General features: G+C 37.0%; 2 protein-coding genes across 3 annotated transcripts in view; one reads left to right on the forward strand and one right to left on the reverse strand.

The window, feature by feature from the left end:
• On the forward strand, window positions 1-20,250 carry LOC139970642 (ras-related protein Rab-4B). Its single transcript, XM_071976505.1, has 7 exons — window positions 1-154; window positions 2,318-2,398; window positions 3,478-3,592; window positions 5,197-5,259; window positions 7,197-7,351; window positions 8,259-8,354; window positions 9,531-20,250. The coding sequence occupies exons 1-7, from the start codon at window positions 103-105 to the stop codon at window positions 9,635-9,637; spliced, it is 669 nt and encodes a 222-aa protein (XP_071832606.1). The 5' UTR covers window positions 1-102; the 3' UTR covers window positions 9,638-20,250.
• Window positions 11,007-22,287, reverse strand: part of LOC139970640 (uncharacterized) — a 17,953-nt gene continuing 6,672 nt past the window's right edge. For both annotated transcript variants that reach the window (XM_071976504.1, XM_071976503.1), the window contains exon 4: window positions 11,007-22,094. In XM_071976504.1, the coding sequence (XP_071832605.1) occupies window positions 21,894-22,094 (201 nt within the window). In that variant the 3' untranslated portion in view covers window positions 11,007-21,893. The remainder of the gene's footprint in view (window positions 22,095-22,287) is intronic.

Here is a 22,287-nt window from a genome sequence, read left to right on the forward strand (position 1 = left end):
AACGCTATACACTCAAAGGATCTGGGATAGCAATCTTGTTCGATATTCTCTTTGTGAGCTTTATTCAGTGTGTCTGTTTTAAATGGCGGAGACCAGAAAGATATGACGGACAAAACTGAGTCTGAACAACTTGTCAAAATGTCGGAAACATACGGTAAGTTTGTTTTGAATGTAATTTTTTCTTTTACTCAAATAAATGCTTTGATGGAGCATCCAAATTCAGAACAAATATCGAGTCCTTCTGGAAAGTAGCCGAACTATAACTTAGCCTACTGTAACAGTGTAAGTACGTGCAGTGCATTGCTATTTGATGTGGATTCTAATTACTGCCCTATACTTAAGTGTACCGTAGCCTTTTACGGTACATTAATTCAATGTCAATACTTCACTGTAATATTTAGGCCTAGCCTAGGTTGAACCAAAGTAATTCGGTTAGACATGATGCATCATTGAAAATCTTCCTACTGCACAGACTACAAAGAAAATGTGGTCAAAAGGAAAAGTTAGACTAGACCCTAATGAGTAATGTATAATTATGAGCCTAAGTTTCAATACTGTGCTAGGCTAGACCTATTACTACTAGTCCTAGGCTATAGTATGTTTGTTTTATTCCCACTCAGATTGTTAAAAATACAAAAAATTACATAGACATAATAGACGAATAGAACGGAACATATTGAAAAGAACAAAAAGAGTAACAGGAGCTAAACCCATTGGGCTGACAGAACGTCGGCCTATTTCCAATTGGGCCCATATAGACGAAAAATTGCATTTTCAATGGTAAATTCTAATAAAACCAATTGATAAATAAGACTAAAAAAAACACAACTATTGCACATAAATCTGAAAAGTGCCTCCCCCTCCCCCCACACCCTAAATTACATGAGATGCTTCCTTAACTCAGCTTTAAAAAGACGAGAAGGCTTGATGGATTTGATATGATTTGGAAGAGCATTCCAATCCTGAATTGCCGTGAAGTAGAAAGTAGAGCTAACACCACCCTTAGAATCAATAACATATAAATTGTGATGTCTTGAACGAGTCCCATGATTATGAATGACAGAGGTTTTGGTGAAATTGGTGGTGAGGTAGGGAGAGGTAGGGAGAACTAGTATACAGTAGTATAGTCAGTATTGCGAAGTTCAGAACACTGCGAAGTTCGGACACCCCTAAGAAATACACAATTTCACCATGACAACCTACAGGAAGAGCCATTTGCACCAAAAAGTACGAAGCTACAGTTATTTTCTCTCCAAAATGACCTGTGTGCTAGCAAGTACTTACATATTTGTCAGTAATAGTAAGTTATAGTTTTGGGGTGTTTTAAGGCTTAGGCTAGGTGTCGGAACTTCGCAGTAGGGCCTACTACTAGTATAGTAGTAGTACTAGAAGGGCTAATAGTATTAAGACTTGGACCCAATAAATTGAAAGATAGATTCATTTCATGTGGAAATATTTCTGTGATTAAATAAAAAATAGAGCGTATTTTCAAGGGCTAACCTTGAATTTTCCGTTTTTTTCTTAGTCAAACATTTTTTTTAGTCAAGCCGAGAAATTCAGTAGGAATGGGATCTTACTTTATTCATTAAAATGTGTAATGACTTGTTGATTCTTTGTCAAATTAAAACTGTTTATTCTATTATTGATCCTTTCACAAACTTGGCTAAGCTTTAGCAACTCCTAAAAGTTTGAGGTTGGAAACTTATGACCTTAGTAGGACTAGTCTTATGATGAACAAATAGTAATCCCCAGCTTTACGTACAGATATAAGACTATAGTGAAAATTTTCTACGATATTACTGCAAGAAACATTGAGCAAACTTCTGCAATTCAGCTATTTAAAATCCATGAGTCAGCAGGGCAAGAGAGCCTTGTAGCACTGATATGATGGGAATCAAATCCACAGCTCATGTTTATTTGCCACTTTTGTACAAACTTTTAACCAACAAAGCATGCAGTAGCATTGTTGTGAAGTACTCTAACAACAGTAGGATAGTACTTGGTGTGTTTATTACACCAAAACATTTAAAATGGCTAAGTTTTATGACAGACAACCAATACACCAGACTAGAGGTGGGCCAAACACACTCACAAATTATATACTCCACATCATATTGTTCATATGTGACAAACTTTAAAAATTAGAATTTTGAAACAAATTTGCTGTGGAAATATCAACAATTTAATTTTTTTTGTGGAAAATCAGTGCCCCTAGGGCCTATTGATTGATCTCGCTAGCTGCTCTGTGAAGATGTCTAAACTTTAAAGTTTGACATGTGGACTATTTTAAATGCAACTTTCTTTTATCTGCCTACAGATTTCCTTTTCAAATTTTTGGTTATTGGAAGTGCAGGAACTGGAAAGTCTTGTATCCTTCACCAGTTCATAGAAAACAAATGTGAGTACCAGTTGACCAACTTTTCACTTGAAGTCAAGTTTTCCACAAATTGTCAGTGCGTATACGTAAAGGACTGAATCTAACAACACATAGTCATATGAAGGTCTATTGCCAAATTTTGTTGATTCAGGTTGAATCTCTTGTTGGGACTGAAAAGTGATGTCACTTTTCCACAAGTGTTGCAAAGCCAGTGCCATGTTGATTGTTCCTACAATGACTTGAAATGTTTAAGTTATCTTGAACATACATGTTGTTTTGTTGCTAAAGTACAGTACATGTTTTTGTCATATGGCTGCCAGAAAGATGTAGAGTTGCCAAGTTGGTTGAACAGATGCCAAACTGGTTCGTCTTACAGCTTTTGGGAATATTTTATAAAGAAAGGTGGAAAAGTCTCTTGAGAAAGTATTATTGTCATCCTGATGCCAAAATGAAAAGATCACATTTCACTTAGTTTTTGATTACTAATGTAATTTCCTAGGTTTTATGGAAACATGCATTTGTCAACACATTGTATGCACAGTATTTAAAGTCTTAATTTAAAAAATATATGTATACAATACTGATAATGTACAAAACTATCTATTGATCAAACTGCAGTCTTTGTAGCATGTTTCATTGCTCTGAAAATACTAGCATTAAGTGGGTTCATATATATATTTATAGAGGGTCATTTGGAACCTGTTTGTGATGTCACATACTGCAGGGATTTATTGAATGTATACATTTTGCTAATAGCAGATTTTAAGTTTGAAAATGTTGGGTTCTCAAAGAAGTGTTAGAACTAAGAAGGTTAGTTTACAGGAACTTGTCCTCATTAAAGTAATGTAACATGCTGATGGTGCCAAGCTTGGTAAGTATCACCTTTGTAAAAAAACACTCCAGCTACTGTATAGTTACTGTCATTCCATACACAAGATGAAGAGTATTGTGTAAAGTGAATTACATTTATTGAATGTTATTATATCTAGAAATGTAGTACATTTATCTGTGTCAATTCAACCATAACTGATGGGTGGTTATTAGTTATCAATATTGCTTTCTTGTCGCTATTATGGTTTGAAACCATATTGTTCTTACAGTTAAGCAAGATTCAAACCACACAATTGGTGTAGAATTCGGTTCAAAGATAGTCAATGCTGGAGGAAAGTCTGTGAAGTTGCAAATTTGGGATACAGCAGGTCAAGAGAGGTTCAGGTAAGAAGTTGGTTTAGGCAGTCATCTGAAATTTCCTGCGATAGATGGCAAAATTTGTTAAAACAAAGAGTCTTCTGTACCAGAACTATCTTGTCCTTTCACCCCTAGCAAATTAACCTGAGCCACATTCTACTCACTAAGTCACTTAACTATCATGTTACAAAAAATGAGCTCCAGAAAGTCACCCCAGCCGCACACGTGTGTGTGGTTTCAATCTTTCGGCATACAGTAACGCCATTTAGTATTTACCACAGGTAAATTATTCAAACATGAAAGAGCCTTATAATGCCCAAGCTGAAACTATTATCTCCCTTACTTTTCTCTATAATTATCAAGGAAATTTCAGCTTGTTATGGGAATTAGTATTAGGCTAGGATAACCACTGACACTAGTGTTTCCTGCACTATAGTAAGTGGCGCATACAGCGGTCATGTGGTCAGAGTGGCGAAAGTATGCGAAAAATTCCTCCCCCCCCCCCATAAACATGGAAAATATATACAATCATTTAGAAGGCAGATAACAATGCTTTTCATGGGTGTCTATATAATTGAAAAATTAGTTAATTGATGAAAATTTGTTTATCCAAACTTTTTGATTATCCGAACTACCTTCGGTCCTGACCAGTTCAAATAATTGGGGTTTTACTGTACTTGTAGAGGATATTTTTAGCCATCTAACCCATCAAAACACCTTCACCTTTAACTATGCAGTTTTTTTTTAGGGCTTGTTCATACACCAATGTAGCAAGTTGGTGGAGAAGCATAAGTGTTACTTTGCCTCATTTCTGACTTCAGTATCAGTAACTTTTTTGGCTAATACTGACTTTTTGAGTAAATTTGAGTACAGGTCAAGGGTGCCAAGGTCAAATGTGTGTTGGTATGCTTGTGTTCATTTGCTTGAGAATATTTTTTTTCTGGTTTAAAACCCATACTTTGTAAAAGTGTTACCAGAAGGAGCTTGTGACATTTTATGTACAGATGACTATGTAGTATAAAACCATATGTGTATCATGATATGTCTGGAAATATTCAGAGTGAAATATCAGCTGTGTAGATTTAAGCTTGCACTCTCTTGAAAGCTCAGATTGTATATTCTTTCCTCCTTTTTTGTTTATTTGATCAGTCCAGAGTTTGATCAGTCATGAAGACTTAAACATTTATTTCATTTTAAATTTGTTCTTCTTAGTAATAAGCAACTTGTGATTGTCAGCATTTTTCTCTGCCTTAAACAGGGCAATCAAAACATATATAGATGGTTTATACAGTCAATATCAAAGATATGTGATATGGTTCAAACTTCCTAATCAGCGTACCATTTTTTTTTTTTTTTTGGGGTTCACAATATCTCATCAAATTAAAGTAGACATTCACATTGCTAAATCAAGGCTCTATTGTGTATTCAAAATAAATGGAAATTGAGCAAATGCTATCTGAAATTAAGCAAAAATTAAAGCAGATTTAGAAATGGAATTATTGATATTTTTTTATATTACCCAAATAGACTTATTAAGGAAGTAATACTGTCATTGAGTTTCTTGTGAATTCAGTAATTAATTGTTTCATGTAGCATGCTGTGTATTAATGTTACATCCTTTTTCCTGATAGGTCCGTTACAAGAAGTTACTATCGAGGAGCAGCTGGAGCCCTGCTTGTGTATGACATCACAAGGTAAAGGAACTATTTTGCATGCAGAAACTTCATGCATATTCATGTTAGAGTGGCAAGCTGCACAATGGTATCTGTTTTAGGTCACAAAGGATTTTCAGTGGGTCGATGGCTCTGTGCGCTAATATCAGGATCGCTCTGTAGCCTCTTCAAGCTAAGATCGATGAACCATATTCCATACATATGATACATATAAGGGAGTGGGTGGGGGGAGGGGGAAGGGGGAGGGGAGGATTGATCAGTCATGACTGAATACCAGAAATATTGACTGAGTCATAGCCTAGCCAGGTTGTGGACTGTTGCCATTGATAATCCATGTCTACATCACACCAGATGCAAGTTATGTGTACAATGTGCTTCAAAGTTTTGACAGAGGAGAGTTTGGTCCTGATTAAGGCACGACAACGGTATATATACTGGTATAACGTTACACAGGTGGATAGCTCGATGCCGGGGTATGGTATATTTCATTGTAGTGGTATACCAAAATAGTATATGTAGTTACACAATACCTTGTTGAGATTTTACTGGGGTGTGGATACAGTATGTATGGCATATTTCATTGTGGTGGTATACCAAAAAAATATATCTACAGTTGTTTCACAAATTCACAATACCTGGTTGAGATCATGACATCAGTATTCCCTTTCCTCTGGGGCATGGTCCTTTACATGAATGATCATGCACAACATTTTACAATCTTGAATCTAGGCAAAATAATCATGAAGTCTAAATAGTTTTGAAAGTCTAAAGAACACAGTTGTATGCATGTCAGGCCAGAATTAAGCATATGGTGGGCTGAAAACTAATGGGAAGGAAGGGACTTAAATTTGGTTGAATTATTATATACAATTGAAGCTTGGAACATAACAAGGAAGAAAATGTGAATGGTAAGGTATCCTTTTACAGATTTTACTTGAGAAAATTTTGCAAAATAACCATTCCAAAAAAGGTACATATTGGGAATTTCCAACTCCAGATCTTTCAAATGAATGTTAAAAAATTATGTTTTGGAACAATTTTTTTGCACACCAGAAATACAAATAAAAAGATGAAATTTGATCATGCCTAAAAACACTCTCAATCCCATTGACGATCCGAATTGGGAGACCTGAATCCTATAACCTCATTAGGGTATGGGTTGATCTGGTCGTATAGTGATGGATTATCTTCATTCAAACTTCATTGACACTTTCTTGCTCTTCTATCTTTCTTGATTTCCAAACAAAAAGGGAGAATTTATATAATCAATAAAGTAGCTGAATGTAATTGCTCTATTCTGTTTCAGTGCACACAGAAATGTTGCAACGAATGTTTAACTGAAACTGGGATAAAAATGATCAGCTGCTACAAGATAAATCAAATTTTACGATGACATTGCAAATAGAAAACATAAACAAGTAAATGCCTTGATTATCATACCATGAACTGTGGTCAATAAAAATGATCACTATTCTGATGGAATTAAACATTTTGGCGAAACTTTTGTGTAGGTTCTATGCATAGGGTTATTAATAATGATTGTTGAATGTTGAAGATTGTGTGAGCTTTCCAATGGTCGTCATAAATTATGAGAGTTGAAAAGTTTCAGCTACTGCACATGTTCTTAAACTTATCTTAGATAAACCAAATAAAGGAGATTTTGCAAATCTCTTAAATTTCTTTTTTTAACATGATTGAATCCTATTCAAGCCATAAATTTATTTGCTCTTTTCCAATTGTCTAAACTTTCTCAGTCACTTTCCCATTATGCATGTACTTTATAATTATATTCATAAAACCTGTCAGATTCAAGTAGCTGTTGTTTGGATGTGAAGTTTCTCCATGTTCTTTTTTCTATGGTGGGTACTTGTTCTGTACAATTGACATAATAAATAATGTGAGTAAGGAATCACACAGAAATTAATGTCATCATTAAGTCAAAAATTCTCCTCTTGCAGCCGTGAGACGTATAATGCTCTTTCCAGATGGCTAACAGATGCAAGGACTTTAGCAAGTCCAAACATTGTAATAATACTCTGTGGTAACAAGAAAGACCTGGACGCAGATAGGGAAGTTACATTTTTGGAAGCAAGCCGGTTTGCACAAGAAAATGGTAAGATTCCACCAACTGCTATTATCTCCGTTTTTTTAATCTTTTTCACTTAATTAAAATTGTACAAAAAAATGTTGTAAACACTGAAGGTTTACTATCGTCCAAGTGTATGGAAAGAATAAACTTTTCTTTCCCGTATTTATTTATATAGCATAATTTCTGTGTTGTTCACCTTGGAAGACATCCCCATCTCAAGAGAATAGCATAGTCTTGTTGATAGTACAAAAGACGGTTTATACTCATATGCCACCTCCATCAAACCAATGACAAACATAGCATCTCCCTCCCACCCCCCCCCCCCCTAAAGAAAGAGAATAGAATAGGCAAGTAAATAATACAGAACTAAGAGAACAAGTAAGGATACAATGTAATGATTTGAATGTCAGTTTAATGGTGCATGCATGCTCGTAAACACCTGTCAACTATTGATCCTTCCAAGAAAAGTCCAGGGAGTCCCATGGTTCAGTAGTTTAATAAAAGTTCACATGATCCTCTCTTTTGCTGAATGTTAAAGGTCATACGTACTGCCTGTTGGAGTTCACTATAAACATGGTCTATTGAGCATTTGTCATGGATGTGTCTATAAGAACAGACACTAGGTTGTACGAAGGTCTTGAAAATGGGGGGTGGGGGGGGGGGAGAACACTGTCTACTTCTGAGAGAGGGATAAGCCTGGTGTGAATCATGTTTTGTCTTGAAAGTAACTTGTATCAATAACTAAACATTTTTCTTGGTAGTGAGAGCTAAGGTCAAAACTAGTACAGTATTGGTGCATCACCACTCCCCATCTTCATTCGCACCTTCCCATTGTGGTTTAATTGTTTTGGTTGTGTACCACCATTGCCTGCTGAACTCTCCCATCTATAGACTGCTTTGACTGTTAAACATTCCTACATCCTGTCACCAGAAATGATGTTCATGGAGACTAGTGCGATGACTGGAGAAAACGTTGAAGAGGCTTTTCTCAGGTGTGCCAGGTCAATTCTTGGTAAAATAGAAACAGGTAGGTTGAGAACGATATGGAATGATCTCAGTTGAGTTGGTAACATATCAAGTTGCATTAATGTTTGCAAATGGTTCAGTCTTTGAACGTAAGGTGATACAATGACCTTGATATTAATAGAGACAACCTACTATCCAATGTAGCATGTAATTATGGGGCATTATGTCACAAAATATATAAAAAATACCAAAACAACAATTTGTCCAGGTTTAGTTGCTTTGTGTGAACCCTCATGGTCTCCCCATAATGAGTACAAAGTAATATAGTGTTTGGTGGGGTCAAAGATCAGAGGTCGCAATGTGGACATCTATAAAGGAAGAATCTTCACTTGGACAGAGGTTTGACATATATGATAGGTCGCTCTTTGACATGGATCTAAACCTACCAGTGTTGGTGAGGTTTAGAGGTCATTTCGGGTCAGCAAGTTTTCAAACTACTTAAATCTTGAAAGCTTTCTATCTCAACATGAATCTTTAACCTTCAACAAAAATTGGAATAGCTCTAATGATGATTATTCCTTCAGAGAAATCCATTCCTTTAAGAATAGCAACTTTCCACATTCCCTAATCCCTACAAGTTTCTTTTTCTGACTCCCAAAGGTATATAGGCAATATTAACTTAGTTTATCGATTGTCAGTAATGGTGCATACAAAACAATAGGTCATAATCACTTCAGCCTGTCATTGAAAGCTAATGTGAGGATTCCTTTCAACATGACACTTAATTACATGACAAAATTTGACTGGTCTTCAGGTGTCTGACAATTAAGGGTTCCCTTCGAATATGAGCTACTCTAATGTCAAGTTTCAGATATATTTCCCCTTGAGGGGTCTGCATGCTGGTTTCCCTTTGGGGCAAATATTTTCAACAGGTTGCAAAAATTGTCAAAAAGCATCCCTCCCTTCCCCTAAACCCCCCTCCCCACCCCATAAACTAACAAAATGTTAGTTTGATCACCTGAAAGTACTCGGCTACAATGCAGTCTAAACTTGCAAACGTAAACAGCTCAAGTGTCAGACAAAAATAATACTTTTGTTTGCATCTCCTGTGGAATATATATTCCAAAGAAGTTTGTAGTGCCTGGTAGAAGTTTTTAAGACAGAGTTCTATGATGGAGTCAATATGCTGTAAACGTCATTCACTCCTTTTTTTTTTGTTTTTGTTGTTTACTTGCAGGTGAATTGGATCCTGAGAGAATGGGTTCAGGTATTCAGTATGGGGACTCTGCTCTCAGAAGAGAAGCTCGCACCCCGTCCAGAGCCCCGAGCAAATGTGCTTGTTGAGGGCCATGCCCCCTTCATTCCATGCGATGAGATCCTCCACTATAACCTTCAATGTTACCCAGCTCTCTTCATCTCTACATAAATGTTACTCTTGCCAGCAAGTTACGATCTGTAAGAAAAAAAAACCTGGTTATCATTGTTGTCAGTGGGTATTTTTATTTTATTTTTTTTCTCAGTTCATTCCTGCTGCGAAAAAAAAATATGAGAAGAAAACTCCAGATGATTTTCCAGTAGTGGTCTGATCTTTTTAATGTTTCTCACTTACATAGACTGCCCATGGTCAGTGTTTTGATAAAGAAAGATGTATATTTAAGATATTTCTGGCTAGATCTTTCAAACAGAGATTTACACATTGTCTAAGGCTCTCACCTTGAGCTGGCTATGTGTCGTAATTGTTTCATGCGCTAACCCAGTCAGTGGTGTGAAAGAAACACTTGGTATATACCTATCCGTTATCACGTGATCGACGCCATCATTGCGGGCCGTCCGAGAATAATATCTCTACAAAGCTAGAATGCAGAGTGCAGAATTTAGCAAGCTGTGAAGTAGTAATTCCCCTTGTCAGTGTTCCAGCCATTTTTAACAAACATGAGCACTTGACATAGACCGACTACGGTTGTAGCTGTGGTAAGCCTAGCTACTCTAGGCTGATTTTAATTCCAGCTAGAGCTGTTAGTGGCTTTAATAGTGATGAGTGTATTGCTCCCAGTTATGCTAGAAAGTCAGTTAATGGCCACTGATGCTCCAACTGTCAGAAAGCATTTTACAACATACACTCGGAGGCACTTTAGCTCACCTAGACTATTAATCCTCAAATATGAACACATTTCAATATCTGGAAAAATCTGGAGGAGTCGTAACTACCAGGAGAAATGGACTTTTGAAAACTTGGAGCAATTTTTAACGTAAAAAAATTTGGGGCCAATCTCGATGGACTTTTAAACTGTTGCATCTGTGGGCTATTAGTGTGCATTGATGGGATGAAATGAAAGACTTGACAGACCTCATACAGAGCGTTGCTCAAGTAAACTCGATTGAATCTGCTGCAAAGTGAAATACTGTTATGGAAGGCAACCAGCTACGTATTAACGAAAATGATGTGCCGGTCGTCCTTATGTCCGCTTATTTTGGTTTTTAGTCTTATGCAATCTGTTACTACAGTTGTGCTACACGATAATTTGTTTGGATCAAGAGATGGCTCATGTTAACTCTTGAGTTAGCAAGCTTCAAATCTCTGTAATATTGTGATGTGGATTAATTTATGCTCATGTATAGAAAGTTAGAAACACTGAAAATGTAAATCAAGCTAAAAAAGTTATGTGTAAAGTAATGCCCAGTTGCATGATTGCTGTTTTTCTTTGCAGTTTAAAAAAAAAAAAAAAATTCATTGGATATCTCTTCGAGCAGACTTCCATATCACATGTATCTTCAATTCTGTAAATATTTGTTCGCTTTCTTGCACAAATTGTTTCATAAAAATGACCTTGGAGATACATCTTTAAGTCTGTATATTAACTGCGGGAGGATATCTGAAAGAAAAGTTCACCAACCATGTTGGGAACTGTACCACATTCTTTCAATGTTTTTCAGAGAGTATTTAGCGCTCACTTTACAGCTAGGTCAATGTAAAGCATGCTGAAATTACTGGGACATAAATCGGCATGTTGTAGTGATTGTATGGCCGTGTCTAAAAAAGACAAAAAGTTGATTTGCTGTGTTTCATAGAACTAAATACTACTGTCAAGAAGTGTTAACCAATAAAAGAAACTTTTTATTGGGGGGGGGGGGGGGGGTTCCTTCATTGTTCAAATGAACAACATCCAAATGGAATGAAATCTTTACATCAAAACTTTCATCAATTTTTATTTTTACACATCTTACTTGACATCTCATTTGTTGCAGTAGAATAAAACTCCCATTATTGGAGCATTATTTAGGGCTACCTTTTCTGCTCCTGAAATAATCTTAAACTTTATAAAATTCTATCCAAGTCTTATACATTGAGCTCAATGGGCCGTTTAGCAAGCAGTCAGTGTTGTGATTGCAGTTATAATAGCAGTGCTTGTGTGTTTTGGTATGAAATTCCATATTGTGACTAATCTACAAAAGAAATTATAAAAAAAAAACTTGTATTGTAACATTAATGTCATCAAGAGGGTGTGACATTGCTTGTCCCGGTTGGATATTTATCGAAAGCGGACAACAGTTAATATTGGGACTTTATAATAATAATTAATTCACTTTAAAAGTGAAGCAATTGGACGCATGACTTAGTGGGTAGCATACTTCAGTAACAGACTGCCATATTCAGTTTGTATCATCTAGAAAACTTCTGAGCATGGAATTGTCCCAAGAAAATATGAAATATATAGATACTGAAAACTGTCAAAAAAGTGTTGGAAATTGTGTTGAAATTTTTGAAATGTGACCATTTTGGCATATATCTAAAAGTGTTTGTGCCATCTGGTAGTCCCTTTAAATAAAACATAAGAAGCCGTTTGTATCAAAGATTTTGTCAGTTATTTCTGTCCATCATATGGTTATTTCAATCATGTTTGAAACATTTTTAAATGATTAAAAAAAATCTTTTTATGTAATTTATAATGAACACTAAAGTTTTCATGACAATTGGAATTGAGGTATTTTCTTGTGTCTGGGCATAAGACAACTATTTAATTATTACCATTATTCTTATTATATTGTTTAGGTGGGAGGGGTTCCGTGTTCTTTTGTTCCCCTTTGTGTAGTCTGATATTTTTCTTCATCTTTTTATACCTTCAGGCTAAATATTACTATTTCTGTTTGTATATTGCGCATTTGCAACCTCTTCACATAAATATTTATTCATCATAACATTCTCGTTCACCCAATTATCCACCACCCTCGCTAGGATATATGTTCTTGTGTTCTTGTCTGTGAAGGATATATACAAAGGGAGTGCATTCTTTTGTATGTAGAAGTTCACTCTCCATGGGATATATCCCTTACAGTTAAGCTTAACTGTGATCATATGGTGATTCTCAGTGGCGGAGATTTCTTGTCAGAAGTGGGGGGGTTGCAGGCCATTGATGAAATAAAAAGTCATAACTGCTGGCTCACTATATAAGTGGAGCGCCACCATAAGTTGGCGCGAAGTGCACAAGAATTTTTTGGCAAATATTGCCTCCCAGATTGCAGTAAATGGCACTGCCCAGGCCTTGAAAAGCTGGATTTAACCAGGGGTGTATGCAGGATTTTCTAACCCGGGGGGCGCGTATTACTATCTAAGCGGAGCGCCACCATTGGTTGGCGCGCAGCGTACAAGAAAATTTCTGGTTTTGGTACCCCCAGATCACCGGAAATGGCACTTGAAATGGCTTGAAACTGACCAACCATATGTACACTTTTGCCTGACAACCAAGTTTTTTCCAAATACTTTTTTCTCATCTATAACCTTTTTGAAGATTGTCACCAGTCACACATCATGTTCGACTTCATCACATATCCTGTGGATCATTGCTTTTGTAGGTGATTCTTCATCACGGCCCACAATATCCGTCAGCCCCACTGTTCAGAATTTGAAAATTCACAATTCTCGTGAATAAATTCACTTCAAAACATACCCATAATGTTGCACAAAATATCATCTATGGACAACCGATATAGAAAAACCTCCTTCAAACCCTAACAGACGGGTCAAAATTGCACGAGTATGATGAAGTATGATGAAGAATGTTGGTTAGGGAATTTTCGAAAATTCAGACGCTACTAAAAAATTTCGTTGAAGGAAATAAAAAATATACCAGATATTTCCGAAACCGAACACTACACACATCGACAGTTTTGACCATGGGCGCAGATCAGTCTTGGATAATGGTGGGGACGCGTGTCTGTTCTATGACACTATCTAAGCGGAGCGCGACCATGGGTTCGCGCGTAGCGTACGATTTTTTGGGGCAAATATACCTCCCAGATCGCCGGAAATAACACTTCCCAGACCTAATGATGCTCCTAAACCTCCTTAAGTTTTAGATCTCATTGCTTAGAAATTTAGTTTGGAGAAATACATGGGCGTCTGCAGAAAGAAAATCAGGGGGCAAATAATCCAAGTAGACTTTTGTATATACGATGGGTCTGGGGTCCTCTCCCAGAAAACAAATATAGACTGCCGCAAATGCGATTTCCGTCCTATATTTAACAACTGTGGATAAAATACAATAAAATGAGAACTGCTGCATGTCATTTGCACAATGCTGGATCAAACTGCGCCAAAGTTCCATACAGGGGAACTTGAAATGCAAAGACAAATTGGTGGGGACACGGTATATCATGTCCCCACTACTGAAAAAGTTTGTGGGGACGCGTCCCGCTGTCCTCACCAGGATCTGCGCCCATGGTTTGGAGGCTGTTTATCGTGGAACGCCATTTTCATGCTTACTGATATGATGTGATATCTGCTGTTTGTTTACAAATTCGAATAATTTTGTCACTGTTCCTCTTCCTCTTCCCGTTTTCTTGCCGTATTTTCTACTCCATCCTTTGGTCCTTTTCTCTCTTTCTTCTTTTTCTTTTCCTTCCTTCACCTCGTTGAAGTTGGCAAGTGTATACAGTTCCAAAGCTATTCAACAGCAACAAAACGTTATTTTGTGTATTTCTGTTGTGGGGTGAAGTTAGCGCTATGAGCTACAAGGTCCAATGCGCAAGGTGGGGGAAAGGGGCTAGAAATAATGTGTCGGTCAATTCTAACTCGGTTTTCGGTCGTTAATTGTTGATGTAGCCTACCAGGTAAAAGGTTGAAATGACTTTAACAATTTCAAATTTAATAATTTGATTTATTATGCCATTTGGAGCACATAACATAGGCTATAACAGAACATTACTGGCAAAAACTAGGGGGGGTTGATTGTGTGGGCCAACCCCCCCTCTTCAAAAAGTGGGGGGGTTAAAACCCCCCCAACCCCCCCTGTTTCTCCGCCACTGGTGATTCTCCTTTGCTACCCTACTTAATTACAATTTGAATTAACTCATTTTATGTTGATTGTTTTAGCAATAAAGCTCTTTGAGGATGTTGAATTAAACATTGTCAAAATGATCGTCAATTCTGCTTTAAAAAGTCAAGATAGAAAACCTAATATGATATAGCTGTAAATAGTTAATTTCACTTGTAAAATGTTTGTTTAATGGTGTATGGAGTGGGCAACCTACGACCCGCGGGCCACATGCAGCCCGCCAGTGATTTTTTTGCGGCCCTTAATTTGTCTCAAAAAAAAGAAAAAAATCAATCTATTTTACATCATCACAAAAAACGAGCTAGCTGCTTAGAATTTATCGGCACTAATGATGCTGTCAGGTAGGCCTATTATTTAATTTTTTGTGAATACACACACCTATTTTGGAATCAAAGGTTTGAAATCAACAGCAGGTCGTTGGTAAGGTGCGGCCCAGTCCATTTTTCACTCCATATATCTGGCCCATTCATTCACAAAGGTTGCCCATCCCTAGTAAAATCTAAAGACACGACACAGTATTGATCCTATCAGTGTCAGTTCACTTCCTGTGCTCAGTATCAACAAAGTTTGCTGTCATTTTTAATGTACTGTGGGAAGAATAAAATTATATCTGAAATAGTGATTCTTGTTACCTCTCATCAAACTAGTGGCTGATAGCCATTATTATTATTATCTATATTTGTTTGCAGTGGCGGAGATTTCTTGTCAGAAGTGGGGGGGTTGCAGGCCATTGATGAAATAAAAAGTCATAACTGCTGGCTCACTATCTAAGTGGAGCGCCACCATAAGTTGGCGCGAAGTGCACAAGAATTTTTTGGCAAATATTGCCTCCCAGATTGCAGTAAATGGCACTGCCCAGGCCTTGAAAAGCTGCATTTAACCAGGGGCGTATGCAGGATTTTCTAACCCGGGGGCGCGTATTACTATCTAAGCGGAGCGCCACCATTGGTTGGCGCGCAGCGTACAAGCAAATTTCTGGTTTTGGTACCCCCAGATCACCGGAAATGGCACTTCTCGGGCTTGAAACTGACCAACCATATGTACAATTTTGCCTGAGAACCAAGTTTTTTCCAAATACTTTTTTCTCATCTAACCTTTTTGAAGATTGTCACCAGTCACATCACGTTCGACTTCATCACATATCCTGTGGATCATTGCTTTTGTAGGTGATTCTTCATCGCGGCCCACAATATCCGTCATCCCCACTGTTCAGAATTTGAAAATTCACAATTCTCGTGAATAAATTCACTTCAAAACATACCCATAATGTTGCACAAAATATCATCTATGGACAACCGATATAGAAAAACCTCCTTCAAACCCTAACAGACGGGTCAAAATTGCACGAGTATGATGAAGTATGATGAAGAATGTTGGTTAGGGAATTTTCGAAAATTCAGACGGCTACTAAAAAATTTCGTTGAAGGAAATAAAAATATACCAGATATTTCCGAAACCGAACAATACACACATCGACAGTTTTGAGCATGGGCGCAGATCAGTCTTGGATAATGGTGGGGACGCGTGTCTGTTCTATGACACTATCTAAGCGGAGCGCGACCATGGGTTCGCGCGTAGCGTGGGATTTTTTTTGGGCAAATATACCTCCCAGATCGCCAGAAATAACACTTCCCAGACCTAATGATGCTCCTAAACCTCCTTAAGTTTTAGATCTCATGGCTTAGAAATTTAGTTTGGAGAAATACATGGGCGTCTGCAGAAAGAAAATCAGGGACAAATAATCCAAGTAGACTTATGTATATACGATGGGTCTGGGGTCCTCTCCCAGAAAACAAATATAGACTGCCGTAAATGCGATTTCCGTCCTATATTTAACAACTGTGGATAAAATACAATAAAATGAGAACTGCTGCATGTCATTTGCACAATGCTGGATCAAACTGCGCCAAAGTTCAATACAGGGGAACTTGAAATGCAGCTATTGGTCAAGACAAATTGGTGGGGCCACGGTATATCATGTCCCCACTACTGAAAAAGTTGGTGGGGACGCGTCCCGCTGTCCTCACCAGGATCTGCGCCCATGGTTTGGAGGCTGTTTATCGTGGAACGTTTGCTTTACAAATTCGAATAATTTTGTCACTGTTCCTCTTTCTCTTCCCGTTTTCTTGCCGTATTTTCTACTCCATCCTTTTCTCCTTTTCTCTCTTTCTTCTTTTTCTTTTCCTTCCTTCACCTCGTTGAAGTTGGCAAGTGTATACAGTTTCAAAGCTATTCAACAGCAACAAAACGTTATTTTGTGTATGTCTGTTGTGGGTGAAGTTAGCGCTATGAGCTACAAGTTCCAATGCGAAGGTGGGGGAAAGGGGCTAGAAATAATGTGTGGGTCAATTCTAACTCGGTTTTCGGTCGTTAATTGCTGATGTAGCCTACCAGGTAAATAGTTGAAATGACTTTAACAATTTCAAATTAATATAATTTGATTTATTATGCCATTTGGAGCACATAACATAGGCTATAACAGAACATTACTGGCAAAAACTAGGGGGGGTTGATTGTGTGGGCCAACCCCCCCTCTTCAAAAAGTGGGGGGGTTAAAACCCCCCCAACCCCCCCTGTTTCTCCGCCACTGTTTGTTTGTCATCTAAGGACAAGTGAGACATTTCTAATGTGTCTGTGTAAGAAGTGGACTGGTTTGGATAACTCTGACATCAACAGTTGAAGACATAAGTCATTCTTTCCTTGTCATGGGGTTCACCAACTAATTGAAATTCACCATATTTCTAGAAATGAACCTGATGCATATTGGTGTGTGTGAAATTGATGCCTAAGTATCAACACAATAGAAGGATAATGCTTTGTATGAGGGCTTGCAGTTCTCTGAAATGGGTATTCGATGGTTTAGAAGGTGGAAGCAAGGTTTTGTACACCTGCTTATTAGGGTGGTACATTTGGTTGCATCAACATTGAAGATCATGCCTGGGTTCATATGAAATGTTGCATTAGTGGTTAGATCTAGAGATATAACGAGGTCTCAAGACAGTACTTACAACTTATAGACGCTTTCCACACAGCTTCGTTTTGGGGCATTGCCATATAAAAGTTTGCGAGCAGTAATTGGTATGACTTATGGGATCATTATTGAATGAAAATAATAGAATATTACCAAATTATGCAGAATTGACAAAAATGTGACAAAACCCAAAAAGATTATCAGAGTACTTTCCTGAATGCTTTGAGACCCAAATCATTCCTAGATTAAAGAAGAAGGCATTAAATGACTCGATATTAAAGGGAAAATGTTTGGAAGGAGCCAGTTTATTCGACCTACGGGTGACCATATCGAAGTATAATAGCATATTTGTCGCTATTATTCCTCCATCTGTACTGTTGTGGATTACTTTCTAAATTCTTGCACATTTGCTAACACAGATATGTGAATAAGTCAATCCTCATTTATTAAAAGCTGCTGTATCATATATAACTCGTTAGATAGAATGTTCGCCGCTTCTTTGTACAAGTAATATTCCACCAGCTGTTCTTACAACGAGGAAGCATTTTTATTCTGAAGAAAATTTGTGAAATTGTGCAAAGTTTCTTATTCCATTATATCACTTTCTGGACATTGTTACTTATAACACAATTCGATCGGAATAAAAGCCCAAAAATTGTTGAAGGCTCTGCAGTAAATGTGCAAACAGCTTGAAGGTGGAAATTCCTTCAGAAGCTTTGCTAACATATGTGGGTTGGTATAACTTAAAGATGTTATACTGTACCCCTTAGGGTATTAAATCCTACTGTTGTAAAGAAATTGATTAGACCAGGGTAAGGCCATTATAGTAACCTGCGACATTGCCAACACATAACCTACGGCTTACATTTGATCAGGTTAATATCTAATCTTCACCTTTAATGAACGGTTAGTCTCTGCCTGGAAACCGTTTAGCTTAAAATAGTTAAATTATGAACGTAAAATTAAAAGTCACATGTGAAGTTATAGTATATATCTTGCACGTGCTACTGAACATAACATGACTGTCGCAGCATAAGCTTTCAAAAATTAAGTAACCAGGTATGTTAAATTCTGATTGGTTGCTGTGTAATGTGTTCAAGGAGTAACTCTCAAGGAGAGAACAGCTCTAGAATACTGATACATGCTACAAAGTAAAATTTAATTTGTATTTGTAGTATTTATGTACATTGTCATAATGTAACCCTTTTTTTGATAAGAACAGTTTAATACCCTGAAAGAATCAACGTTCTTGCCCAGATATTGGTTACAGGAAGTGTAAACTCTCGGACTCTGTGGAGGTAAATATAGATGGTGAGAAAAGTTTTGCACAGAAGCTTATCGAATGGATTAATTTCAGTTCAAAGTAGTTTTTCTATTTTGATATATGGATAATGATTGCTGTGGATGTGTTTATCTAGCAGATGTAAGATACTGATTGTATTAATAATATGTAAGTCTTCATCGGTCCAAGTAAGATGAGGATGGGAACTGTAAACTAAGAGATAGGCTAGTCTGGAGTTACACCTCAGAGGAGTATTGTGCAATAGGTCACAAGGTAACAGTATTAAACATTATGTCACAGACATTTACGTGACCATACACTGTATAAAGTGTTGTCTGTACACTAACGTGTGTTAATAGGGAACACATACTACATACTGTAGATCTGTGATAGCCTGATACATCCAGAGTAGTCATCAGCCGATATTTCACATATTTTCATTCAGATTTGGAAAGTGTTAAAGGAAGAACTATCAATGGAGATGGTATTTGACTGTGAAAGGCTGACTGAGTCTTAAACTGTCAAGGTCTGTTGACAGAGAGGGTGGGGGTACATACAGGTTCTGCGACACGAGTGTTGTACATGTTACATACCACACGCAATCAACAGCATAAATTTATGCAAAGTGCAAAGTTGTTAGTAGTGAACAGGTTACCAAGAGCAGGAGGACGTTATAGAAATATGTTTTCTTTTCCAAAACCTACACGGTTATGAAACAACATAGGTGAAAAAGATACCCTAGTTGAATTACGATGTTTGGAAATGTTGTGCTGTGGTATAGCATTACAGTGAATGGTTACCGATTGACCTATTCAGAAAGGTCACAGACAGAAACAACACATGCACAGATGTCGTCTCCCAACTAGCTTTTCCAAAATGGATTGATTGAGATGGTTGTAGCTATCAGTTAAATTCATGGTATTCAAACTGTTTGGTGAGACCCTACTTGTCACCTTCCTAATCTTACCCTCCAACGGCTGAGTTTGTGGCATGGGGAGGTGATCTAATGGGATGGGGCAACCTCTGTCCTTTGAGAAACTTTTATATGATATTTGCAGTGATTGATAGCTGCAAAAGAGGGCATATGCAGAACCAACAATTGAGGAAAGAAAGTGATCTGTACTTTTGAAATTACATGTTAACGTAAACAACTGATTAAATGGAACATGTATTGCAAAAAAAAGTGAACTCTGTAAATGATATTTACAGTTAACTTAAGTAAAAAAAAAAATTAGTCATGTGCTTTGTTTTTAGTTGAGGGTATAGCTATTTTTCTAATACATTATTGTAGAAGTTATTGTACAGTAAGCCATGTGTATGAAAGTTTGTTTATCCATGTTTTGGAACCAATTAAACATATTAACAATCTCTATGGACTAACTCTTGTCTCCATCTCTTTGTACTACATAGTAGATTAATCCTGGTCTCACAATGTTTCATAGGGAAGTGGATGCGAGTTGCCAATTCAGAATTGCATCAAATCCCAAAATGAGATGAATTCTTCATTATGTTAGGTATTGGTCTTGCTCTCTTCATCGCCCAACTTCTCTCTTTTGAAAGTACCTATTTTTTTAAAAACCATTTTAAGAAATTCTAAAATGTGAAAACTCAGTAAATAGTACACTATTTATTGAATGAAAGATATTAAAATGTCTTCAAGAATTTAAATTGAGATATTTTTATTTTTACATTTTTCAAATGTCTTTTGAACCAAATAAAATGCGGCCTTCAAATACACCGCTACCAATATACAGCAGTAGAAGCTGCTCACTCAGCATTCCACCAGTTTACGTGAAAATAATTGAACTTGCACAAAATACATTTGATAAAACTATCGCAGAACAGTGATTTCAATTTGAAATGCTAATGATGTGTTCAATATCTGCTCAACAATGTGTCTTCCACAGGGTTCCCACATCTTCTTAAACTTGAAATCCCATGGCTTCTTCATGACATTCGAAAATCCCATGATGTTTTTTTCAGAGATGTTTTTTCATGAGATGTGGGCAACTCTTTATGGTAAAAACAGAACCAGCAACAAAACAATTCAAGAAAATCACTCCACTTTCCATCACTTTTTGGCAATTGTTATTCTTCTCCATGACATTTTTCAAACCTGGAAATTAACTCTCAATGTTCCATGACTTTTCCAGGTTTTCCATGAGAATCCTATGCCGAATATGATGACTCACTGAATTCCCTACCTACTTAAGATGTCCACTTTACAGTTGCCCACAACATTTCCAACATTTTGCTGACCTAACTTGACCACTGTCTACCAACCAAACACCATATATTTCTTGTACTAAAGTGAATTCACATAGACCAACATGATCTACACACAATAATTAATTTCAGTCTTGGTTCATTCTCACAATTCTGTCTTAAAAGCATTGCAAAATGCAGTGAAATATAGGAGATGTCCCCCATTTTTTTTTTAACCATCTAATAAAGCCTTGCCTGCCCCAAAATATAGATTTTACAACTTGTGAGTAAAAGAATGATAGTGATTTCCTCTGAGGGGTTTTGTCATTTCCCAATTTATTAAAAAGCTTGTACCCCTTGAAATGGGAATAGTGTCACTTGTGGATTGCATGAGCCTAACTTCCAATTGACCAGAACAAATAACTTATAATTTATGTTAAAATACATCTTGTGATCTTCCATCGTCATGATTTGATATCCATGTCTCAGCTTTCAGAAGAATGTAAAATTGATCATTGTTACCATGGAATTGGACTGCAAAATAGGACTGACAACATCAACCATGATATTTCCTTCCATCTTGACTTAGTAAACATCTAATAAATTGATGCTCACACTATTAATCCGAGTCAGACTTGACTTAGACATTTCAAAATTACATTAAGGCATTAAAACATTTCAGACTGATTAAAAAGACTTAAAAGAGACTCCTTCTTCCTTCTTCTTAAAGCAAAACTATGGGTTCTTTATAGTCACTACATGAGTTAACATCATGTATCCTTATGAGAGACAGACAACATTTCATCATCATCATCTCGATGGAGTCCTTGCAGAAAAGTTTCTTTGATACTCGGTCAGCCATATATCATCCTCCTTGTCATTTAGATGAGTGGAAGCATTGAAGAGAGCCCTGGTCCTTTTCTTCTTCAAGGTCTCTCTTCGTCTTTCCTCCTCGTTTCTTAAGATGTCCAATTCTCTTCTCTTGAATGCTCTCAGTGCAGCTGGATGAACCTGCGAAAGGTATTTCCAAACATTTTACAAGAATACTTGAACATTTTCTCACGAGATAGAAGACTTGTGTAACTCTACCGTTGAGTAGGTAAATGCACACTGATATACTTTGATATTACAGCAAGCAGTCAGTAACAACTCCCAAGGAATCAACAAACCAAAAATGTAAATATACATAAATCAGCTTGAATAT

This window comes from Apostichopus japonicus, chromosome 8 (assembly GCF_037975245.1).
Source record: "Apostichopus japonicus isolate 1M-3 chromosome 8, ASM3797524v1, whole genome shotgun sequence".
NCBI lineage: Eukaryota > Metazoa > Echinodermata > Holothuroidea > Aspidochirotida > Stichopodidae > Apostichopus > Apostichopus japonicus.